Source organism: Notothenia rossii, assembly GCF_949606895.1.
Source record: "Notothenia rossii genome assembly, chromosome: 3".
In the NCBI taxonomy this organism is placed as follows: domain Eukaryota; kingdom Metazoa; phylum Chordata; class Actinopteri; order Perciformes; family Nototheniidae; genus Notothenia; species Notothenia rossii.
In genome coordinates, this window is record NC_136901.1 from 41,574,331 (window position 1) to 41,596,085 (window position 21,755).

At 40.6% G+C, this 21,755-nt stretch overlaps 2 protein-coding genes across 7 annotated transcripts; one reads left to right on the plus strand and one right to left on the minus strand.

The window, feature by feature from the left end:
• Window positions 1-6,915: 6,915 nt before the first annotated feature.
• On the minus strand, window positions 6,916-8,532 carry LOC307032908 (general transcription factor II-I repeat domain-containing protein 2-like; the record flags this gene model as incomplete). Its single annotated transcript, XM_079671186.1, has 1 exon — window positions 6,916-8,532. The coding sequence occupies one exon, from the start codon at window positions 8,530-8,532 to the stop codon at window positions 6,916-6,918; it is 1,617 nt and encodes a 538-aa protein (XP_079527312.1).
• Window positions 8,533-12,610: 4,078 nt separating this feature from the next.
• LOC307033511 (uncharacterized protein) lies at window positions 12,611-19,949 on the plus strand. 6 transcript variants are annotated; one of them, XM_079672022.1, is made up of 11 exons: window positions 12,612-13,367; window positions 14,361-14,413; window positions 14,535-14,631; window positions 14,732-14,890; window positions 15,137-15,360; window positions 15,537-15,673; window positions 15,752-15,845; window positions 15,979-16,311; window positions 16,425-16,596; window positions 16,805-16,932; window positions 17,064-19,949. In XM_079672022.1, exons 3-11 carry the CDS (start codon window positions 14,538-14,540, stop codon window positions 17,379-17,381), a joined length of 1,659 nt encoding a protein of 552 aa, XP_079528148.1. In that variant the 5' UTR covers window positions 12,612-13,367; window positions 14,361-14,413; window positions 14,535-14,537; the 3' UTR covers window positions 17,382-19,949. The 6 variants fall into 6 exon arrangements, with proteins under 6 accessions (XP_079528146.1, XP_079528148.1, XP_079528147.1 ...); XM_079672021.1 differs by having other exon boundaries at window positions 12,612-14,413; XM_079672018.1 differs by having other exon boundaries at window positions 14,361-14,631.
• Window positions 19,950-21,755: the final 1,806 nt, after the last annotated feature.

Below are 21,755 nucleotides of genomic sequence, written 5' to 3' on the forward strand. Positions count from 1 at the left end.
TGAGTATGTTTACCTTCAGATCTGATGATAACAGCTGCTACAAACACAGCAGGGCGGCGTACGCAAGTCCAATCACAATCTGTCTTTGTTTAGGCTGTCCTTATGAGACACCCTGGAAGAGGAGGAAACTACTGAAAGTTGATGCTGCAGTAATGTGTCCCTGAGAGTGTTTTATATGATATCTGTGTCATGTTATATCTGTATATCTACAGTAATTATTCAGCGACCTCATGTGTCTGCACCAACTATTATTGTTACCTTTGGCCCACCAGACAACGAGATACAACGGCCCAATGTCTGATGGGAAAAAGTCAAAAAAGTAAGATGCAATCGCAGGAGAAACAGAACGGCAGGTCTTTCAAAGAAACGTGTTAAGAATTGAAGTGACTTCACACATCAGGGTATCAAGGTCAAAGCTCACACATTAGAACATATACAGTCTGTCTTCAGCAAGCGGCAAACTGTGGGGAAGAGCCGGGAAGCCAATACGGAAGTGCCACAGACTGCAGTTCATATATTGGCCAATAGGGACTGACTGCAGAAAGGACCAATTTCCATAGACCCCCATGTTAAAATGCCCAACTTTACAGCAGAAAAAAACATGTTTCTACCCATGGGTGCAATAAATATTATTATGAATATAGTTAGATTCCACCTTCATGATTATGGATCTGTGAGTGAATTTTTTCTAACACGACCCTTTTATTTATATTAGGTCTTAAAGTTTTTACATACATTTGGGCGTGGTCACATTGAGTGACGGTGTCGGTACCAGATGTGTTCGGGCTACCATATGTGTTCTGGGTCCGTCTCTTACCAGTGACGTCACGACGTCACGACGTAATGACGTCACGCATTGTGATTGGCTCTACGGTAATTTACCCACGCTGTCTAGAGTATAGAGGGGTTTTTAGATCATTACATTACATTGTATTTAGCTGACGCTTAAGTGCATTCGACCAACAAGATAAAAACTTGAAGAAATACAATAAAACTTGAAGAAAAACAAAGACGAATGAGGAGAAGAACAAGAGAAATCGAAGGTAAGAAGTATAAAACGTAATATGGTAGGTAATATGTAATATGTTCAGTGCCGTTGGTACGTTAGTTCAAAAAGTAACAACGGACTATTTTTCTTAGCGTATGCATGTCAATTTAAATCAATACATACAACTATTTCACATGTACAATATTTTCTTAGCCCTAATACTTAATACTACTTATTTCGTTTTGATTGTTATATTTGATTATATTATATATTATCAATAAATTATATATTATATATCAATATGATATACTTTTCTATATAATAGATTATCAAAAAAAGTATTTATTAAGTAAGGGATAATGTGCAGCAATCACAATCAAGTCCACAATCGAATCCATAAAGACAAAGTAAATCTGTTTACAGTTGTTTCATATGTATGTTGAGAGGTATCCATATATCTCTTCATTTTGCTCTCAAAGTGCACCAGATTGATGCATTTAACTTCAATATTTAAAAAAAATCACTCCAAAGGGAGTGCTTGTTCTTCCTTCTGTCTGTCTGAATCTGTGTATTCTCATGTTCCGATTAACCCAGCCACATTTTTCTTCTTTTGTGTCTTGATGTGATCTTGAGTCGAGGCTGATCCTCTTGCTGTGGTCCCGCATCCTGGATCCTCTATCCTGAGTTCTGGATTAAGTCGTGGACTTCGGGTCGTGGCTGAACCTGTCTCTGCGGTCCTGCCTGGGTCTCGTCGTGCTGCCTCCCTGAAGGCTCCCACAGGATTGTTGACATCTTCGTGGATTCATCCTATTATTATAGACGCATGCATTTCCTAACATTTGGTCTACCTATGTTGCAAATGTATTATCTCCTCGATTTACACACGGCATCTATTGCACGTCTGTCCGTCCTGGGAGAGGGATCCCTCTTCTGTTGCTCTCCCCGAGGTTTCTCCCATTTTTCCCTTTAAACTGTGGGTTTTCTCTTGAAGTTTTTCCTTGTACAATGTGAGGGTCTAAGGACAAAGGGTGTCGTTTTCTTCTCATACTGATATTCTGAACAAACTGCTGTTGTATTAGCTGTAAAATGTCTTTACTGTAGGGTATTTTTTATTATTTGTACAGCACTTTGGCTCGACGAAAAATCGTTTATAAATGTGTTATATAAATAAAACTTGATTTGATTGATTTGATTTGAAAGGTTGTGCGCCAAGGTTCCATATTAGGACCAATCATTTCACTATATACTGTATGTAAATAATCTCGAATAATCTTTCAAATGCTGCTTTCCATTTTTATGCAGATGATACTGTTATTTATTGTTCATCCTCTTCTATAGAGCAAGTCTTGATTTCCTCCAGTCTGCCTTTGATGTTATTCCATCCCATTTATCTCAACTCAAGTTAGTATTAAATGCAGACAACTCCAAACTCATGATATTCTCAAATCGCAAAAAGTTAACTTATTTTCTCCCCAACATTTGTACTGTTCAAGGGACTGACATTGACATTGAAAGGGTCACTACATACACATATCTAGGTTTTATTATTGATCAGAACTTATCTTTTAAGTCACACACTGAAAATGTTGTTTTAAAATTAGGTTTCTCCTTTCAGACAAGGAAACATTTGATCTCTGCAACGTTTTTACCAGTATTGGATTCTGGTGATCTGCTTTACATGAATGCCTCTGACCAGTGCCTAAAGAGTTTGGATACTGTGTACCATTGTGCATTATGTTTTATTACATATATATATATATATGTATAAAAAATGTATAAAAAATAAAACTAATAATTTTCATGAAGTGCATATTTATTCCAAACTCACAATATATATGTATATATATATTGTGAGTTTGGAATAAATATGCACTTCATGAAAATTATTAGTTGGTTACTGTTAGTAAAAAAACAGTAAGGTTAATACTGGATGTTTGTTACACTTGTATATGTTTTCTGTAACACTTGTAACATAATTATTCTCCAGTTTATGCATTTGAGTGACTTGCAGTTAATGCTCGACATTCAATTCAAAACCTTTATTTATCCAGTTAAAATCTCATTGAGATCAATGGTCTATTTTTCAAGGGAGACCTGCAGCAGTAGGTTCCACATGAAGACATAAAAACATAAACAACAGAACAACAAAAGGACATCATAAAGCAAAAAATACAGGGATTACAATTTACATATCTATCCACATGTACAGGTACCAACAGCATCTGACTGTGGAGCATCCAACCGAGCTTTAAAAACATGTAGTGGTACCAGCTTGGTAATTTTACATCCTTTTTGCAGACTGTTCCAAGTTAGTGGAGCTGCACATCTAAAAGCTTTCTTCCCTAAGACAGTCCTAGCACTTGGCACATTTAATAAAACCACAGCATGAGATCTCAGGCAATAAGTACTTTCAATTTGCCGAGAGATCAGGGAGCAGATATAAGATGGTACTTTATCCAACATGGCTTTTCTAAATGAAAATGTACCAGTGACTGAGCCTCAGTACAGTAAGTGATGGCAAAACCGCCTTGGTTTACAGTGTACAGTGATGCGTAAGTGCTTTACAGTTTGTCACAAATCTCAGTGCACTGTGATAGTAAAACCTTATTGTGGTGTAATTATATATCCAAAGCAGTCAGAAGTCAGAAAATCTTTAGTGATGTTTAACCACTCAGAAGACAGCCCATCAAAATGAACACAATGGGACCTTTCAGAGAGGTAGTTCATCTAACGGACAAAGTAAAGAATGAAGTGTAGACTATGTTTAAATGTTCGGAATTTGACCGTGTATGATGGTCCTCTTGAGTTGCCGTACAGCCAATGGCGTACAGCCATTGCTCCGTTTTCATGTTTTTTTAACATGTTTTTCACAAACATTTTCACACGCTAGGAGCATAGGAATAATTCAATTCGGTTTGTCATGATCTGTAGATGTGATTTGCCCCCGAGCACCCCTGGGTAAATTACCGTACAGCCAATCACAATGCGTACAATGCGTGACGTCATTGGTAAGAGACGGCCCCCGAACACATATGGTACCCCGAACACATCTGGTACCGACAACGGCTCTGTGAAGTGACTGCTGCTGTTAGCTTCTTGTCTCTCCGCTAGCTGCTCCGTGAAGCTACAGGCACTCTGCCTGCTCAGTTCATCCAGGGAACACAACTTTAAGCCGGCCGTGGTTGTTTGTTCTTCATGCTTATATATCGGACTATTGTGACTCGCTCTGCGGTTGAAACAGACGGTGCATGAATGCGGTTTTGCGGTAAGTGAAAATCGAGTACTTATTTATGTATTATTGATTTTAATCAGCTACGTAATGAATGTTAAGGCTTGGGTTAGCGTGTAAGCGAGTGGTAGCTACATCAGTGCTAACGATGCTAATCGTAGCCTCCAAGTTAAAATCATAGACTATATTTATAAAGGTTAAAATGAAATAGACAAGTGTTAAGCGTTAAGTGGGATAATACTGTTGAACAAACAGCTTCTGTTTGAGGTTGATAAAATAAGGTCATCCTTGTAACTTAGACTAGAGAGATATTTTATTATGTATGTAGGAACTGTATGCATCGCTAAGGTTAATTTAAATTGGCTATGCTCAAGTATGTAGACAAGCTAATGTCGAAGTAGTGTATGTGAAATCAACCTCACAATAAGATGTGTGTATATTACAATTATTAATTTCATATTTCAAGATGATTACTTAGATATAACAATATGGTTGGTTGAGCTGGAGTTCATTATTGAGCTTACACGCTAACATCACAGTCATATCTGAAGAACAAACCCAAACCTTATTGTTTTTATGAATTGCATTACCAAATGGGTATCAAATAAACAGTAAGCATTGGTAACACAACTTCCAAAGTTACAGTAAAACAAAAAGGACCCTGAAACGTACAATACACAATCCAACATGTTCAACAGAAGAGAATCAGTTGTATTGTTTGTACACATGGTACTTTACATATATCTGTTTGTTTAAGGTGTCCAGGTGATGCAGACAGGCTGGACCAGAGAGTGAGAGACAGAACTGGACTCCTCACAGCAGTGAACTTCAGCTCAGGTACAAAGACTCTATTTTTCATACTGTACAAAGAATCAAGAAAGATATTGGTTTAAATGAATGAAGTATTGACTTTAATACACTGATATACATTCCATTAAACAATACTAGATCACCAACACATCAGTGAAGTTGAGGGTTTTTTCCATGCAAAAAGTTACATTTAGATGTTAACAAGCAATATGATTTTGTCAGCTTTCTAATTTAATGTATTGAAGGCAAAGATATTTAACACAGTGAGAACTGCTACTATTTATCTCTCAATATTGTCTGTAAAAAACGTGGTAAAAGTTATTCTTTCAGTGAGACAGCAGAGCAAGCTTCTACAGTTGCACTACGTTTTGATAACAGTTGAATATTATTTTGATAATAAAATACATTTCAATGTTGATGAACTTCATACTGTTCATTCATAATCTGATTATCTTTGTAGCTTACTGTTGAAATAAAAACAAAAAAAACTCTGGTTGTAAAACATTACAATTAAAAAATAATTATATCTACAGCCCCTAAACACACAAACACACCGCTTTCATAAATAACACACTTGTTCTGCAATAATATGTTTTATGTTTCCTGTAATTTTTGTTTGGAAAGGACATGCCTGAAAGACATCACCTCTTTCTCTGAGGGTCAAGAAGAACATCCAAGAGGAACATTAAAAGCTGATGCTATGAGATTTTAAGACCAGTACACTAAGAAACTACTTTTATTGTAAAAACAGTCAGCTGATCGAATGCACCTATTTCCACCTCTACACTCCATCAGCTGATTATTTCTATTTGCCTCGCTTTATGAGCTTCACATCACTTGTGCCTTGTACCGCAGAGTTTGCAATGTCACAAATAAATGGGGCCAATCTTCAGTCAGATGTGAATGTGGAATCTAACATTTTCAGTAAGAATAATGGACAAAAGGAGTGCAAATACAATTTATTGAAATGTGAACCAAAAGTTAATCAAATGTTTTAAATAAAAAGCACATATGGACAGAAGGTGTAAAACTATTAAATGTATAAGTAAAAACATTTAGTGAAATAAAGTGACAGAGTAGGCCTGTGCAGTTGGTATCAGCTTTGCCCAGCATGGGCTCCTCCATCAGACCAGGTCCTCCTCGCTGAGGAAAGACCCTCAGTCCTCTCCAAACCAACAGACAGGACGTCCATCACACAGAGGTTTCTCCCTGAAGTCTCTGCAGCTCTGGACACCACACTGTCTGAATCCGTCCACACTGAATATGAGGGGAAAAAATAATAAGCAAATAACGAATGCTTTAGACCAGGGGTGTCAAATTCAAACTTACTGAGGGCCATTCTGACAGTTGTGAATAAAATCAGGGGCCATGACATTCATTACAGTGATTCTTGTTATGGTTACAACTCATATACATGACTCAGAGATAACGTCAATGCAGCCAAACTGGCGTGTTTATTCACAATCAAACCAAACACATGACTGGCGAGAACCTGCCAGGAGAGGGCACATGGATGACAGGACCATAACAAATATGTTTAGAACTAGGCTAGCAGGTGGATTAAATAAAATAAAAATAGTGTGTTCCCCCTTCATATTTGTGGATAATTCTTTATATCAGCAAAATAAGATGAAAGTGCTGTCAATAGCATCAAGTGCAAAACCAATGCTGTTTTTAAAGATAATAATAATTTTTAAAAAAAAGAGAAGTGCACAATTAAACAAACTACATTAGCAGTCTAGCCTACAGTAGGTTCAGTTTATAACAAAATAGTTCACAATTAAACAAAACCATTAGGACTACTACTGTATCTTTCAACACAACAAATATTTTCTGTGATAACACAAAATAGTCAGTGCAACAAGGCCTATCTGAAATGCATTGTAGTTTAACTTTTACCAGACACTCTGCACCTTTTCTTACAGATGATCTCATCTATTCTATGCTTAATGTCCTTTGCTGTGGCCACTTTCAATACCGACGTCAGATGCTGGTCAGTGATCCGGGATCTGTGGGATGTCTTATTCAAGTTCATTATAGAGAACATCTGTTCGCACGAGTAAGTGCTCCCGAACATGGACATGATGTGTGCAGCATGAAGACGTAACTCTGGCACAGATTCAGGGAGGAGAGGTGCAAACTCAGCAGCCCCGACTGACTGGTACTGGGTCTTCAGAGCGCTGTTACATTGCAGTTCAATGAGTTCCAATTGCAGGTGCTCAGGGGCAGTGTCGTCATCAATTGCAAAAGGATTTGCGAACAGGTCAATGTTGAATTTCTGTGATTCAAAATCAGCAAACCTCCTGCTGAATTCCTCTTTGAGTGTGTTCAGTTTGTCAGCATACACTTGGGTCGGGAGTGAAATGGTGACGGTGGCGCTTATTGTTTGACAGGTAGGAAAGTGGGTCAAATTACCTCTACGCATCTGCCCCTCCCACAGACGCAGTTTCAGTTCAAATGCCTTCACGGAGTCCCGCATCTCTGTGATCAGCTGCTTTCTTCCCTGGAGTTTCACATTCAGTGAATTGAGGTGCTCAGTAATGTCACACATAAACGCCAAGTCGCCCAGCCACTTTTCATCCTCAAGCTCGGGGACGGGCCTCTGTTTGCTTTCCATGAAACGAGCGATCTCAGTGCGGGTGTCGTAAAACCTCCTCAGCACTTTCCCCCGACTCAACCAGCGCACCTCTGTGTGATAGGGCAGATCCTCTTGCACGGAGTTCTCCTCCTCTAAAAGAGCCCTAAACTGCCGATGATTCAAGCCCCGTGCACGAATAAAGTTCACAGTTTTAGTCACAACAGTCATGACATGTTCCATGCCCAACACCTTACCGCAGAGGGCTTCTTGGTGGATGATGCAGTGGTAAACTACCAAGTTTTCCCCTGTGTCCCCCATCCCCTTTCGGGTCAAACCGACCAAACCCCGAACTTCCCCGCACATCGCCGGTGCACCATCCGTTGTCAGTCCAACAAGTTTACTCCAGGGTAGCTTCATCTTGTTCACGCTCTGCTCCACTTGGGTGAAAATATCCTTTCCCGTTGTTGTCCCGTGAATCGGTTTCACGTCTAAAAGTTCCTCAGTGACGGACAGCTGACTGTCAACCCCGCGGATGAATATGGACAGCTGGGCTGTGTCCGTCCTGTCTGTACTCTCATCTACAGCTAGTGAATATGAAATAAAGTCCTTGGCTTTTGTTTTTAGCTGGCTCTCTACATCGGAGGCCAGTTCATCAACGCGACTAGCCACAGTATTACGGGACAGGCTTATGTTTGAAAATGCCTGCTTCTTGTCAGGGCATACAACGCTGCACACTTTTTCAAGGCAGTCTTTAATAAACTCTCCCTCGCTAAACGGCTTGCTAGCCTTTGCGATTTCCTCTGCAATAATAAAACTTGCCTTGGTAGCAGCCTCACTTTCACTACTGATGCGGGTGAACATGCTTTGCTGATGTTGAAGTTTGCGTTTCAAGTCTTTGGCTTTCTGCAGCCGCTGCTCCATGGACATGTTAGCATATTGCTCGCCATGTTTCGTTTCGAAGTGTCTGCGGATGTTATACTCTTTGAACACTGCCAGCGACTCTTGACATTCGAGACACACTGGCTTTTGTTTTAATTCACAAAACAGGTATTCAGCTTCCCACCTCTCCTGAAAATGTCGATAATCTTTGTCTACTTTTTGTTTTTTCGCCATCGTTTGTTTATGCTAGCTTTCAATCTCCTTTGCAAAGCGTACCTTCAGAGAAGGTTACTCGGCCGTTACTGACGTAGTGAGACGTGCGACAGCGCCCTCTTGTGTTTCAGCGTTGCATTGTCACAGACACAAGCTCGCGGGCCACATTAAATTGATGACTAGGATTGACAGGAGGGCCAGATTCAATATTGCAGAGGGCCATGTTTGGCCCGCGGGCCTTGTTATTGACACATGTGCTTTAGACAATAAGAAATATAAAGTTGACTGTTGAGTTGCTCAGTTTTTTTAGATTGTCAATACTATTACTGTATAACTAATATATCAGGTTAAGAGGCACATTCAAATAAAGATTGGTCTTTAAATACATGTTGTCTTTTGAATTGTTTTCTAAAGTCAAGGATCTAGAACTGGTACTTAGTTTTACTGATACAGTCTGGTTATTATGCTGTTTGGAGGAGGCCTCACAGGTAAGAGCACTAACTAGCTACCATCACATGTACCTTAGCTTGACTTAAATGTATTAAACGTATAATTAAGTGATATCAAAATATAAATAACTAATGTCATGCAAACATTAATATTTGCTTGATTCCAGTGTTGAATTTAGCACAATTGAATACAAACGTTAAGGGATTTTAAGATTCTGAAGTATTATGCTAAAAACTCAATAGCTTAGATTATTATTTATAGTTTTGCTGAATAGTTTCATGTCCGCTTACCTTAGAAACGTAAAATGCCACGGCAGTGTGCAGATGGGGAGCATGTTAGCTTAGCTTGGTAGCTTCAGCTAGCTCTGGAACTTTCAGCTCGGTGGCAGCAGGTCCCGCCTCGGCTCCGCCTCTTTACCCTTATTTGGAGCAGGCTGGAGTAGGCGGGAGTTGAACTCTGACGTCACTGTCGAGCCGTTAGTGGCCGACTCCGCCTACTAAGGGCTTCTCGGCAACTCTGCAGAATCCTATGGGTGACGACCCTACGTCCATTTATATATACAGTCTATGATATTACCTGATATGTTTGGTCCAACGACTCCTCGTCCTTTCATCAGACGGCAAGCGATAGAACGAGCAAGTGGTATGATCACTTTTGTGATTACAACCTGGTACAAAGCACACAGGCATCTTGTAAAAGTGAATTTATTGGAGCAATCTCTTATACAGTATTTATTAGAGGGAATAAATCAGTTATGAGATCTTCTTCTTTGCTTTAATTGCGAGTCGCAACCAGTCTTGGACAAGCCCCCAGGACGTGCGCCGGACTCAGATGAAAATATTCCTGCTGGCCAAACGGCGGTACTACACTTCCGTTTGGTTGCCAGGCCCGGAAACACTTTTTCCCATTGACTTACATGGGGAAAGAGTGGTCTGTAAATCGTTGGATAATTTTTTTAAAACTAAATAAACTACCCAGTATGAACACTTGTATAGCCCTTATTAAAAACATTAATTCCTCAAGTTGTAAAAATATGCTAATAACGTTATTCTGAGAGTTATTTCCCTCTGCATTATAATAATAATAATAAATGGGATTTATATAGCGCTTTTCTAGACCCCAAGACGCTTTACATTACGAGTAAGGTCGACAAACAAAACAAGAACAAAAACACAAACAAAAACAAAAAAAGAAAAGCAGTCAGGAGGATGTTGGTTCAGAGGGGGGAGGGGCGGGTTTAAGGCCACAGAGAAGGCTCTGTCCCCGAAGCTCCGGAGTTTGGCCTTGGGGATTGAAAGCAAACCGGCTAAGGTGGATCTGAGGGACCGGGGTGGTTGGTAGAGGATGATTATGCCAGTGAGGTAGGGGGGGGGGGGGGCAGATGGTGGAGGGCTTTATAGGTGAGGACCAGGAGTTTGTAGTGAATGCGGTGTGAGACGGGGAGCCAGTGGAGTTCTTTGAGGACCGGGGTGATGTGATGCCATGATTTGGTGTGGGTGAGGAGTCTGGCGGCTGCGTTCTGGACACGCTGGAGTCTATTGAGGGATGTTGTGCTGATGCCGAAGAGGAGTGAGTTGCAATAGTCAAGGCGGGAGGAGATGAAGGCGTGAATGAGTCGCTCAGCTGCGGGGCGGGTGAGAGAGGGACGGAGTTTGGCGATATTGCGGAGGTGGAAAAATGAGGTTTTTACAACTTGGCGGATGTGGGGGTCGAGGGAGAGGGTGGGGTCGAATATCACGCCAAGGTTGCGTGCCTGGGTGGAGGGGGAAACAGGGGTGCCATCGATGGTGACTGTCAGGTTGGGGGTTTTGCTGAGGGGGGATTTGGAGCCGATGAGGAGGAGTTCAGTTTTATTGCTGTTGAGTTTGAGGAAGTTGTGTTGCATCCAGGATTTTATTGCAGTCAGACAGGATTCGATGTGTGTGAAAGGGGGGATTTGGTGCTGAGGTAGATCTGTGTGTCGTCAGCATAGCAGTGAAAGTCCAGGTTGTGATGGCGGAGAATCTGACCAAGGGTTAGGGAATGTTCCGGTATTTGGACACAATTAACATGGGATCACTCCGGTCAATGTACGTACTTCGTCTCACTGGAATATTAATGGCCAGATTGAATACAACATCGACCCAAATTCTCCGGTCAATGACAGGAGAGTTTTGAAAGTGACAAAACACTGTTCCACACATTTAAAAACACTTAATCAATGTTTACCCAGGATCCATGCACCTTTCCTGGCTTGTAAAATGTGGTGATGCGCCCTGGAGGTAGCGGGCAGGCTCTGTGCGTGGTGCTGAACCCCAGCCTGTCTATGTGGAATACAAAAACAAACAAAGACAAACACCTTTAAGGTCACCAGGGGCGTGAGGTTCTGGTTCTGGCGGTGTGCATGGAGGGGTTTAGTCCGAGTGAGGAGTGCTCGAGCGTGGGAGGATGTGTAAGGCAGAGGAGGGGAACAAAAAAAAACGAATACAAATAAGTTAAAGTGTGAACCTCCAGCAGGGCAGGTGCTGGTGCTGCTGCTGCTGCTGCTGCTGCTGCTGCTGCTGCTGCTGCTGCTGTGAAGGAGGACGAATATCGATGCTTGTGTTCGGACGGTAAAGCACCGCAAAATCCACCCCCCCTTAAAGGTTACCAGGGGCATGAGATTCTGCAGGGTGTGAACATCTGGGTTTAGTCCGTGGGGGAGTGCTTAAGTCCGGGGGCCCGGGGTCTCACGGTGCACGAGGTTATGGAAGTGCCACTGTTGCCGGAGGTCCTTAGTCCGTCCTTTGGGGGTCTGTCAGGGGCTACAGAGAGGTGGTTTTCCCGGTCCCTCTCCTGGAGGTATGAAATAACCTGAGCTCCATGTGAGGGAGCCGTGCTGGAGCTGCTTAGTCCGTCCTTTGGTGGTCTGTGAGGGGCTAATGAGAGGTGTTTTCCCCGGTCTATTTGATGGAAGTCTGACACGAGCAGAGTGTGCATGCTTTGAAACTAATCCACCCACACTTAGCACGCTATTTTAGGGTATAAATCGTACCTTGTCACCACGCATGTAGCTGCATTTAAAAAAAGCTTACAGCACCGGGTATTCCCAGGCGGTCTCCCATCCAAGTACTGACCCGGCCCGACCCTGCTTAGCTTCCGAGATCGGACGAGATCGGACGAGATCGGGCGTGATCAGAGTGGTATGGCCGTAAGCAAAGAGTTTGGAGGCATAGTTGCTTCTTGTAGATTGGCTTCAGAGAGGATATGCGGGTGCCAGGGCCGAGTGTGGGTGCTGAAAGGCGGACTGCCCACCTCCAATGTCGATGCCCAGCAGCTGTGGGCTCTGCAGGGGCCCCCAGGCCTGCCTGTGAGCCACATGTCTCCCCCTCTCCAGCCCCTGGGAGCTGCTCCCCGGGGTCCTGGAGAGGCATTTTCAGGCTCCTCTCTGCACTTGCACTTTCCCCCCCCTTACACATGGCTTTTAAATGGATCATTTTGGATGCAAATGGTCCATGGTATCCTTACTCTCTGAAACAATCTGGCTCTTACCACACTGTGAGCAGGGTTTAATCCGATTTTCAGCACTCTTTCCCCCGCATAAACTAGTTTAAATCCCCGTGGTGACTATGGTGGGGATTTAGGAATGTACCTGTGTGCGGTGCGGAGCTTCCCTGCGCTTTAAATCCATCGATTTGCCCTTTTTTGGGTTGTATTTTTGACTTTGAAAGCACTGTGCTCCCTGGGACGAGAAGCCCTCCTGTGGGGACACATGAGAACTGCACTCAAATCACTTTGTGCTTTTTAAACAGATTGAAATATTTTTGGGCCACTTTTAAAAACCGCTTCTGACCTGGAAATCATTTCTAATCATCACCACCGTGATGGAGGGGCTGCAGGAATACTTTCCCCGCCTTGCAAACACTTAATCCTGCACAGCAAATTGAGAAGTGTTAATATTTTGGTGTTGGTGAAATTTAAACAAGAGTAGAGTTAAATATACTCCTGATAGAGTTAAATCCCTTATATTTAACTCTCATTAGACAAATAGTTGGTGTTAAAAACGAGTGTCAAAACGAAATATCTATAAATCAAATCTGTAAGTGTAATTGTAGTACATTAACTCTGAACGTTTAACTCTTAACTCCAAACCTAACACCTTAAGTGTAAATTAACGTATCACCACGCCCCCATCGCCGTAGCACTAGCCACTTCAAACCAGAGTCTTGCCGTGACGGCTAACTGCTCCCTGACATTGTTCGGTAAGTAAATTAAAATCATTTCTGTTAATGTTGTGTTTTGTTATTGGTATTTCTCTTAGTTCGCTAAAACTTCCGTTTTCATGACAAAAGTGTGATATACTATTTTCCTGTGTTATAAGACAGGCGAGTCACCGCCAAGATAAGATGTGTTTGGCTTGTGGGCTTTTAGCATTAAGCTAGAGTTAGCACTAGCTAACCAAGCCGAAAAAACGTATAACCAAACAAACATAACCTTTATGTGAATGCAGGCACCGAGTGGGAACGTTATATCGGTAGTATTATATTTAATGAGATCCCTGTTTTGAAGGCTTGCGTTTATTTGCTAATGAATCATAGAAACTTGCAAGACTACATCAAAGGTTAATGTTACTGGTGCATCTAGGCGCCTTCACACCGGAGTAATTTACCCGTTTAGTTCCGATAGTGCCTTGAATTTTGCGTTCACACCAAAAAGAGAACTTAGTTCAGAGAACTTTTACCCCCATTTTTAGTGCCTGCTAGAGAGGTGGTACTATCCTGGGGAGAAAAAAGTACCAATTTCGATTGTCTGGGCGAAGTGCAAACCACGCCCCGTAAAACTCTGAACAATTTAGCCGCCATTGTATTTGCCGGCATTAGCATTAGCATTAGCCCCGCGCATCAACGGAGAGAGAGTACAAAATAAAACATGGGAGCGGTGGAGATGAGGAGGTGTCGGCGTTCTGGCGATTTACTCGTAAGGCTTCAGTAGAAGCTGCTGGAAGACTCCCAGCAGCTTCTACTGGTGGCAAATAATTTATCGTCACAGCATTACAGCTTTTTTACGATGATTGAGCTATATTTTTCTTTTAGGTGTTCTGCATTCAATTTGGCATTGCTTTATTACCTATTTTATCTCTTGCATAGATCACCTACAGTGTTGTACTTAAGAGTATTCAATTATTTTGTGTGACATCTTACATTTTTAGGTGCTGTCTTTTGTATAAAAATAACAAAAGCTTGTTTGTGTCTAAGGTTGCTTTTGAAAACGGCAGATGGATTAATATCTTCTCTTCGCAATTATTGTGGTAAGATACATTATGTGATATAATGTATGTGATGTCTAACAATGATTGTTCATTTATTCATTGTAATTACATAACATTGTGTAGAAAGCTACTTCTCATTAACTTACTAAAATGTATACAGAAAATGCTGGCAAAGGTGGAATATGGAGGAGTCCAGAAATACATTAAAGTTCCACAAATTGATGAAAACTTTGATTTTCTCCGGTTTCTTCAAGAAGGTTTGTATCTATATTATAATTGTAAACGTAAGTCACTAAAAAAGGTCAATTTGGAAGTCTAAATGACATGGTATTGTCATTTATTTTTTATATCTCCCAGTTACAGACAAATTTAGTCTGGAGTCTCAACTTCTAACTGAAGGCCTGCTCAATCTGACTGATACATCAGATACTGAGGTTGATGCCGACATATTTGATGAACTGATTAAATCAGGGGTCCGAAACTTCAAGGTTGGATTCCGCCAGTATCCAGTAACAGGTACGGTTGTTAAATAAAGGTTTGGAAGATTTGACTCAGTCTTTGTTTAATATGGATGCATCAATATTACTTCATGTCTACAACTGATACTTTCTCATACTGTACCAACACATTTTTAGGAAATAGTTTGAAATTATGTGTTAATCAACAACATTTTATTTACATTTAAAAAAATATTTTTTTTACATATCATAACATCTTAACACTTTTTTTATTCTTCTTTTATTCTCCTGTGTCAATTTTTAGATCTCGAGGTTAATTTTGTAGAAGACGAATCAGACTCATCAGTGTTGCCGGACCTAACAGCATCAGCTGATTCAATCTTCGATCTTACAGCATCACCAGCTTCATTGCCGAACCCTACACCATCACCATCTTCCTCCATTTCATCTGATTCGACTGTTATCCTCTCATCGAAAAATAACAGAAAGAGGGGTCCAGGAGAAGTGGATCGTGAAGAATCAAGACAGGTAAACCTTGAAATCCTATATAACTGTCTCAAATGTTTAGATTAGTAAACAATTATACTATGATCATGCAACGTATACTCTTTTTTTGTAATATTGTAATAAAAAACGTACTTACCTAGAAATATTTAATTTGCTTAATCATTAACCCTAATATTTTGAAAAAAAACGTTTGGCAGAAGGTTGATACGGTTTTGAAGTCCAATCCAAAGGGTGAAGAAATCTTCAAAGAGTATGACAAAACCAAAACTCTGTCAGATGCCACACGTAGACAGATGATAAACATTCTGGTTGCAGAAATGACAGAATCCTATGGGTAAGAAATCACAAAAAATGACTAAGAAAAACCCAAATGGATCAGACACAAATGTAATAATAATTTTGTTTTTAAAAGAAGGATTCCACCCACAAGTGTGCGAACCAGTTATGCCCTGGGAATTGTGACCCTTTTCCCATATCTCCAAGATCCATACTCCAAACATGGATATGTAAGTTTTAAGCTCTCCTTGAAGTCTGTAAACTGTGTTGTTGTAGTACTTATGTCATTAGACCATGATTCTGATTAATATTTGATATATATTTCTTATTGTGATTTGTTCGTGTGAATGCTTGTGTGAGCAGGAGCATTACTATGACCCTGATGCCAATACTGGCTATCTCGCTTGGAGACTGAAGACAGTCCAACGCAACACCTATGACGGCTTCCGTGGGCGCTCCAGGCCTAATTTCAAGGACGGCCCAACAACTGAAAGAGAATCTCTGTTGATTGGTGAGCAGCTCTTCGGTGAGGAGTGCAGGGAGGCTCTCTCAATAATTCGACATTCAACAGACAAAGGTGTGGTCAAAGACAAGATGAGAGCCACCTTTGAGTACAGACAGAAGCTGATTCATGACCAGGATGCAACATCTTCAGTCTTAGACGTCTTCCATCGTTTCCTTGACATACCTGAATTGGTAAGTAAATGTAAAGATTATTAAACTGTATTTTGAATATTTGAAAACAGATTCCTTAAAAATATCAAGTACGTTTAAATAACTTTTTTTATGGACATGGTCTTTGTTTAAAGATTGACCAGGATTTTTCCATGATGTTTGGTGACGAAGTATCCAGGAAGTTCCTGGCAAAGTGGCCATCATATTTCAAGAACAAAGTCATTGCAGAATGCCAGAGTCTTCCCTCAAATCTTCATGTTGAGGAGCTGCTGGCAGCTTTTGACCCTGAGACTGAGAACGACTTTGGTAAATAATAACAGTTGTGTTTTTAAGATAAAGAAGTTGCCTGTTTAATAAGTTAAATATGTAACAGTAGCCTCAACTACAACTCAAGTAGGAACCCTAGAAAAATTATAATTTTCAAAAATGATTCACCTCTATGGTCCCTTGATTATTGACTGCAGCTTCAATTTATATATTTTTTCTAATACTTTCTCCTCTGTTTATTTTCAAGGCTGGGATGGTGACATTTCAGCTCTCCTGTTGCTATTGCATCTCCTGCCCCCAACGCCCAGAGGCCATAAAAAAACTTCCAAGATAAGCTCAGCACAGGCGGCAAACCATCTTGTAAGATTTCTTAAGGTATGTACCATTAGATTTTTTTTTTTTGTGTGCTGTGGTTGTATGTAAGATGTGTTGCAGTTGCAGTTTGATATAAGACTGCAAGAATAAATCTTACTCCTCACTTACTGCATTTGTCATTCAATCTACAGCAGGGAGCCAGCCTCACCACATTCCTGGAGAAAGTTGAAGCAAGACAGCCCTTCCTCCTCTGCATTGGTGAGCAAAGGAAGAAAATCCAGAGGTTCGTCATCGTTGTGGACCACAAACCCATACCATGCAACGCTCAGACATCGGTGGCTGCTTTTGATGCCCTTTTCAAAGCTCACTATGTCTTCAGCCTTTCTTATGATGAAGCTCTCTCCAATTTCTACATCTTCATCCAAACAACGGTGTACAACATCGATGTTGGTAATGCAAAGGAAAGCCCACGAGTCAAAGAACTAAGAGCACGACTACTGCGTGAGTAACAGCCAATTCACGAAGACAAGTTCAACAAGTTCAGAGGACAGTTCCAAAAAGTGCCTGAGCATGTTTACATGCTTTGTTTGTAAAACGCACCACAACAATTGTTCAGTTCTTTGTCAACATTTGACATTTCAGCACGGCTTATATCCTGCAAAAAGCTTGCGTTTAAGATGTGGAGAACAAGGATGTCCTTCCTCTTTTTGCACATACAATGGCTTCAGAAAGCACCTTAACAACGTACATCACCATGATGAGCAGGTCAATACTAACCAAGAAGTGATCACACAGACACAAAGACATTTTGAGATGGAATCAAGTGAGCAGCCAACAACTTCTGCAGCCATGTTACAGGTCCCCCCTGTTATCACACAGAAATCGCTTGATAACATGTGCGGATCTATTGTTTCTCACTTACAAGCTTCTGGTATTTCTGAAAGCACCGTCCAAACAATAGTTTCTTCAATGGAGGAAGTTGTCAATGATGTTCAAAATCAAGCACGGGAAGCAGTTCTTCAAACATTTTCTCCTCAAACTATGGAGTCAGGCATTTATGAGAAAATAGAGCACAGTTTAAATCAATTAGATAATCAATTTTCAACCTTGAACACAGTGACAAAGAGAGACAAATATTTCTATGAAAAATGGGAATTAGTTGAGCCTAAAGAATTTATCCTTGGTGTGCGATTGGATACACGTAGGGATAGAACTACAGGTGTCTATAGTCAGATTCCTGTAACAGACAAATAGATGTATGTACCGATTTTAGGTACCATAAAATCTATTTTGAAAAACAGTGAGATAAGAGAATGCTTCTTGCAAGACAAATGCAGTGAAAAGGGGACTTACAAAGACATTAATGATGGGTCATATTTCCAAAATCATCCTCTGTTTTCACAACATAGACATGCTCTACAGATTTTGCTATATTACGATGACTTTGAAACCGCTAACCCATTAGGTTCTAAGAAGGGGATCCATAAACTTGTTTGTGTTTATTTTACGTTAAAGAACCTTACACCAAAGTTTAACTCTGCGCTTATGAATGTGCATCTTGCAGCTCTTTTTTACACCCAAGATCAAAAAAAATACGGATTTGAAGCAATACTCAAGCCTCTGATTGATGATCTTAACATTTTAGAAACAGAAGGAATCAAACTTCCATTTATTGAACAACCATTGTTTGGGTCGGTATTTCAAGTGACAGGCGACAATCTCGCTTTAAATGGCTTGCTGGGCTTCGTCGAGTCTTTCAACGCAATAAACTGTTGCAGGTTTTGTTTAACAAAATAGAAAGACTTTCAGTCTGTGTTCACTGAGACTGATCCTGGGCTGATCCTGCGCTCCAGAGAACTTCACGTTGAACATTGTAATGCATTAAGTGAAGATCCTGCTCTACCTTCCATTTATGGTGTTAAAACATCTTGTGTGCTCAATTCATTGCAGTATTTTCATAGCACTGACAATTTTGCAGTTGATATAATGCATGATTTGTTAGAGGGTGTTGTACAGTATGAGCTAAAGCTTTTCTTTCAGTACCTAATGAAAAATGGTTACATCTCTTTGAATGCACTGTCAGACAGGGTACAGAGTTTTAACTATGGTTACCTGGAACGTAAAAACAAACCAAGTGCTTTAAAACTGGATGACAACAGCAAGCACTTAGGTTTAAACGCCATTCAGTCATTGTGTGTTCTCCGCAATACCCCACTTATCTTTGGCGATGTGGTTGAAAGAGAAAATAAGTATTGGAACCTTTTGTTGCAAATAGTTAATATTGTTTTCTCCTCTATCCTGACTGATGGAATGATAAGTTACCTAAAACATTTGATCTGTGACCACCACAACATGTTCAAAGTGTTGTTTCCTGATAAGAAATTGATTCCCAAACACCACTTAATGATTCACTATCCGAGATGTATTAAAAAAATTGGCCCTCTTATCCATATGTGGTGTATGCGATTCGAAGCAAAACATAATTTTTTTAAAAGGTCTGTAAAAAAAATCAAAAACCTTACAAAATCTCTTGTTAAGCAACACCAGCGGCAAATGGCTTTTTATTATGAAAACTATTATTTTAAAAGGTTTGAGATTGGTCCTTTAAAAATGAAAACAATAAATAGCTTGGAAGGTGCAGAATCACTGTGTCAGATGTTGCATTTAGATGCATTTTCAGAGGTTTCAACTACAAGATGGGTCAAAAATGATGGCACTGAATACCAAATTGATCTATACATATGCACTGGAACATTCCATGACCTACCTGTGTTCATGAAAATACGCAACATCATCATTCATGAGCAGCGTGCTTTCATAATTGGTTGCACTGTTCACACGCTGTACTTTGATGATCACTTTCATGCCTACTGTATAGAGGACCAAAGCAATGAACATGCTGTTATTTGTATTGACCAGCTCACCTATGTTAGACCCTTTGATAGGCAATACTCTAATGAAAATGAGAGAGCATACATTGTTCCATATTGCTGTGTATTTTGAAATGTATTTTAAAATGCTTTTGTGTCAAAAGCATTTGTTTGTATATGTTTGAAAATAAATCTTGTTTCAAACAACTTTAGCCTACTTTATTTTTTTAGTAATTGTTATACTTTATTAGAGCTTTATTTACACTTTATAGTGTTGATATATGAGTAACACTTTCATAGTTAATAAACTATTCTGTGAGAGAGTTAATATTTAACACCATGCAAGTGTTGAGAAAAACTAACACTGGTTAGTGTTATGAAAGAGTTACATTTTAACTCCATATAGAGTTAATAATTACTCTGAATAGTGTTAAGAAACCAACTCTTTAAAAAGAGTTAAATTAACTCTATGTGGTGTGGACCCATATAGACACTGTCAAAGTGTTGAAATCAAATCTGACAGTGTTCATTTGGGGATGCTCATTTTGCTGTGTGGGTAAAATAATCGGATTAAAACAGTTTAACGCACTTTTAACACTCGTGTGCCTAGGATTCCTGCTCCTGGATCTCTGCATGTGTGTGTGTGTGTGTGTGTGTGTGTGCCTGTGAGTCTGAGGCCCTGAGAGCAGCGGCTCGGCCGTTTTCACACTTTTGTCCATCAGTTTGTTAACCAAGTGGACAAAGGCTGTTTTTTGCCCCTAAAAGTGACTTTTAATGGTGTTTTTTGTATTTAAATGATGGGTCTTATCGTTCTCCAGGGTCCCCGACACATTGCACATAGTCTGGAGCTCGCTGGGGTCCCGCAAAATGCTTTAATCACGATTTTGTCCATTTGCCTATCAGTTTGTTAACGAAGTGGACAGAGGCTGTTTTTCGCCCCTAAAAGTGACTTTTAATGGTGGGTTTTGCATTTAAATGATGGGTCTTATCATTGTGGAGGCTCCCCGACACATTGCACATAGTCTGGAGCAGCGGAGCAGCGGCTGGGCCGTGTTCCCCCTTCTGTCCATTTGCCTATCAGTTTGTTAACGAAGTGGACAGAGGCTGTTTTTCGCCCCTAAAAGTGACTTTTAATGGTGTTTTTTGTATTTAAATGATGGGTCTTATCATTGCGGAGGGTCCCCGAAACAATGCAACTAGTCTGGAGCTCGCTGGGGTCCCGCAAATGCTTTAATCACGATTTTGTCCATTTGCCTATCAGTTTGTTAACGAAGTGGACAGAGGCTGTTTTTCGCCCCTAAAAGTGACTTTTAATGGTGTTTTTTGTATTTAAATGATGGGTCTTATCGTTCTCCAGGGTCCCCGAAACAATGCAACTAGTCTGGAGCTCGCTGGGGTCCCGCAAATGCTTTATTCACACTTTTGTCCATTTGCCTATCAGTTTGTTAACGAAGTGGACAGAGGCTGTTTTTCGCCCCTAAAAGTGACTTTTAATGGTGGGTTTTGCATTTAAATGATGGGTCTTATCATTGTGGAGGCTCCCCGACACATTGCACATAGTCTGGAGCAGCGGAGCAGCGGCTGGGCCGTGTTCCCCCTTCTGTCCATTTGCCTATCAGTTTGTTAACGAAGTGGACAGAGGCTGTTTTTCGCCCCTAAAAGTGACTTTTAATGGTGTTTTTTGTATTTAAATGATGGGTCTTATCATTGCGGAGGGTCCCCGAAACAATGCAACTAGTCTGGAGCTCGCTGGGGTCCCGCAAATGCTTTAATCACGATTTTGTCCATTTGCCTATCAGTTTGTTAACGAAGTGGACAGAGGCTGTTTTTCGCCCCTAAAAGTGACTTTTAATGGTGTTTTTTGTATTTAAATGATGGGTCTTATCGTTCTCCAGGGTCCCCGAAACAATGCAACTAGTCTGGAGCTCGCTGGGGTCCCGCAAATGCTTTATTCACACCTTTGTCCATTTGCCTATCAGTTTGTTAACGAAGTGGACAGAGGCTGTTTTTCGC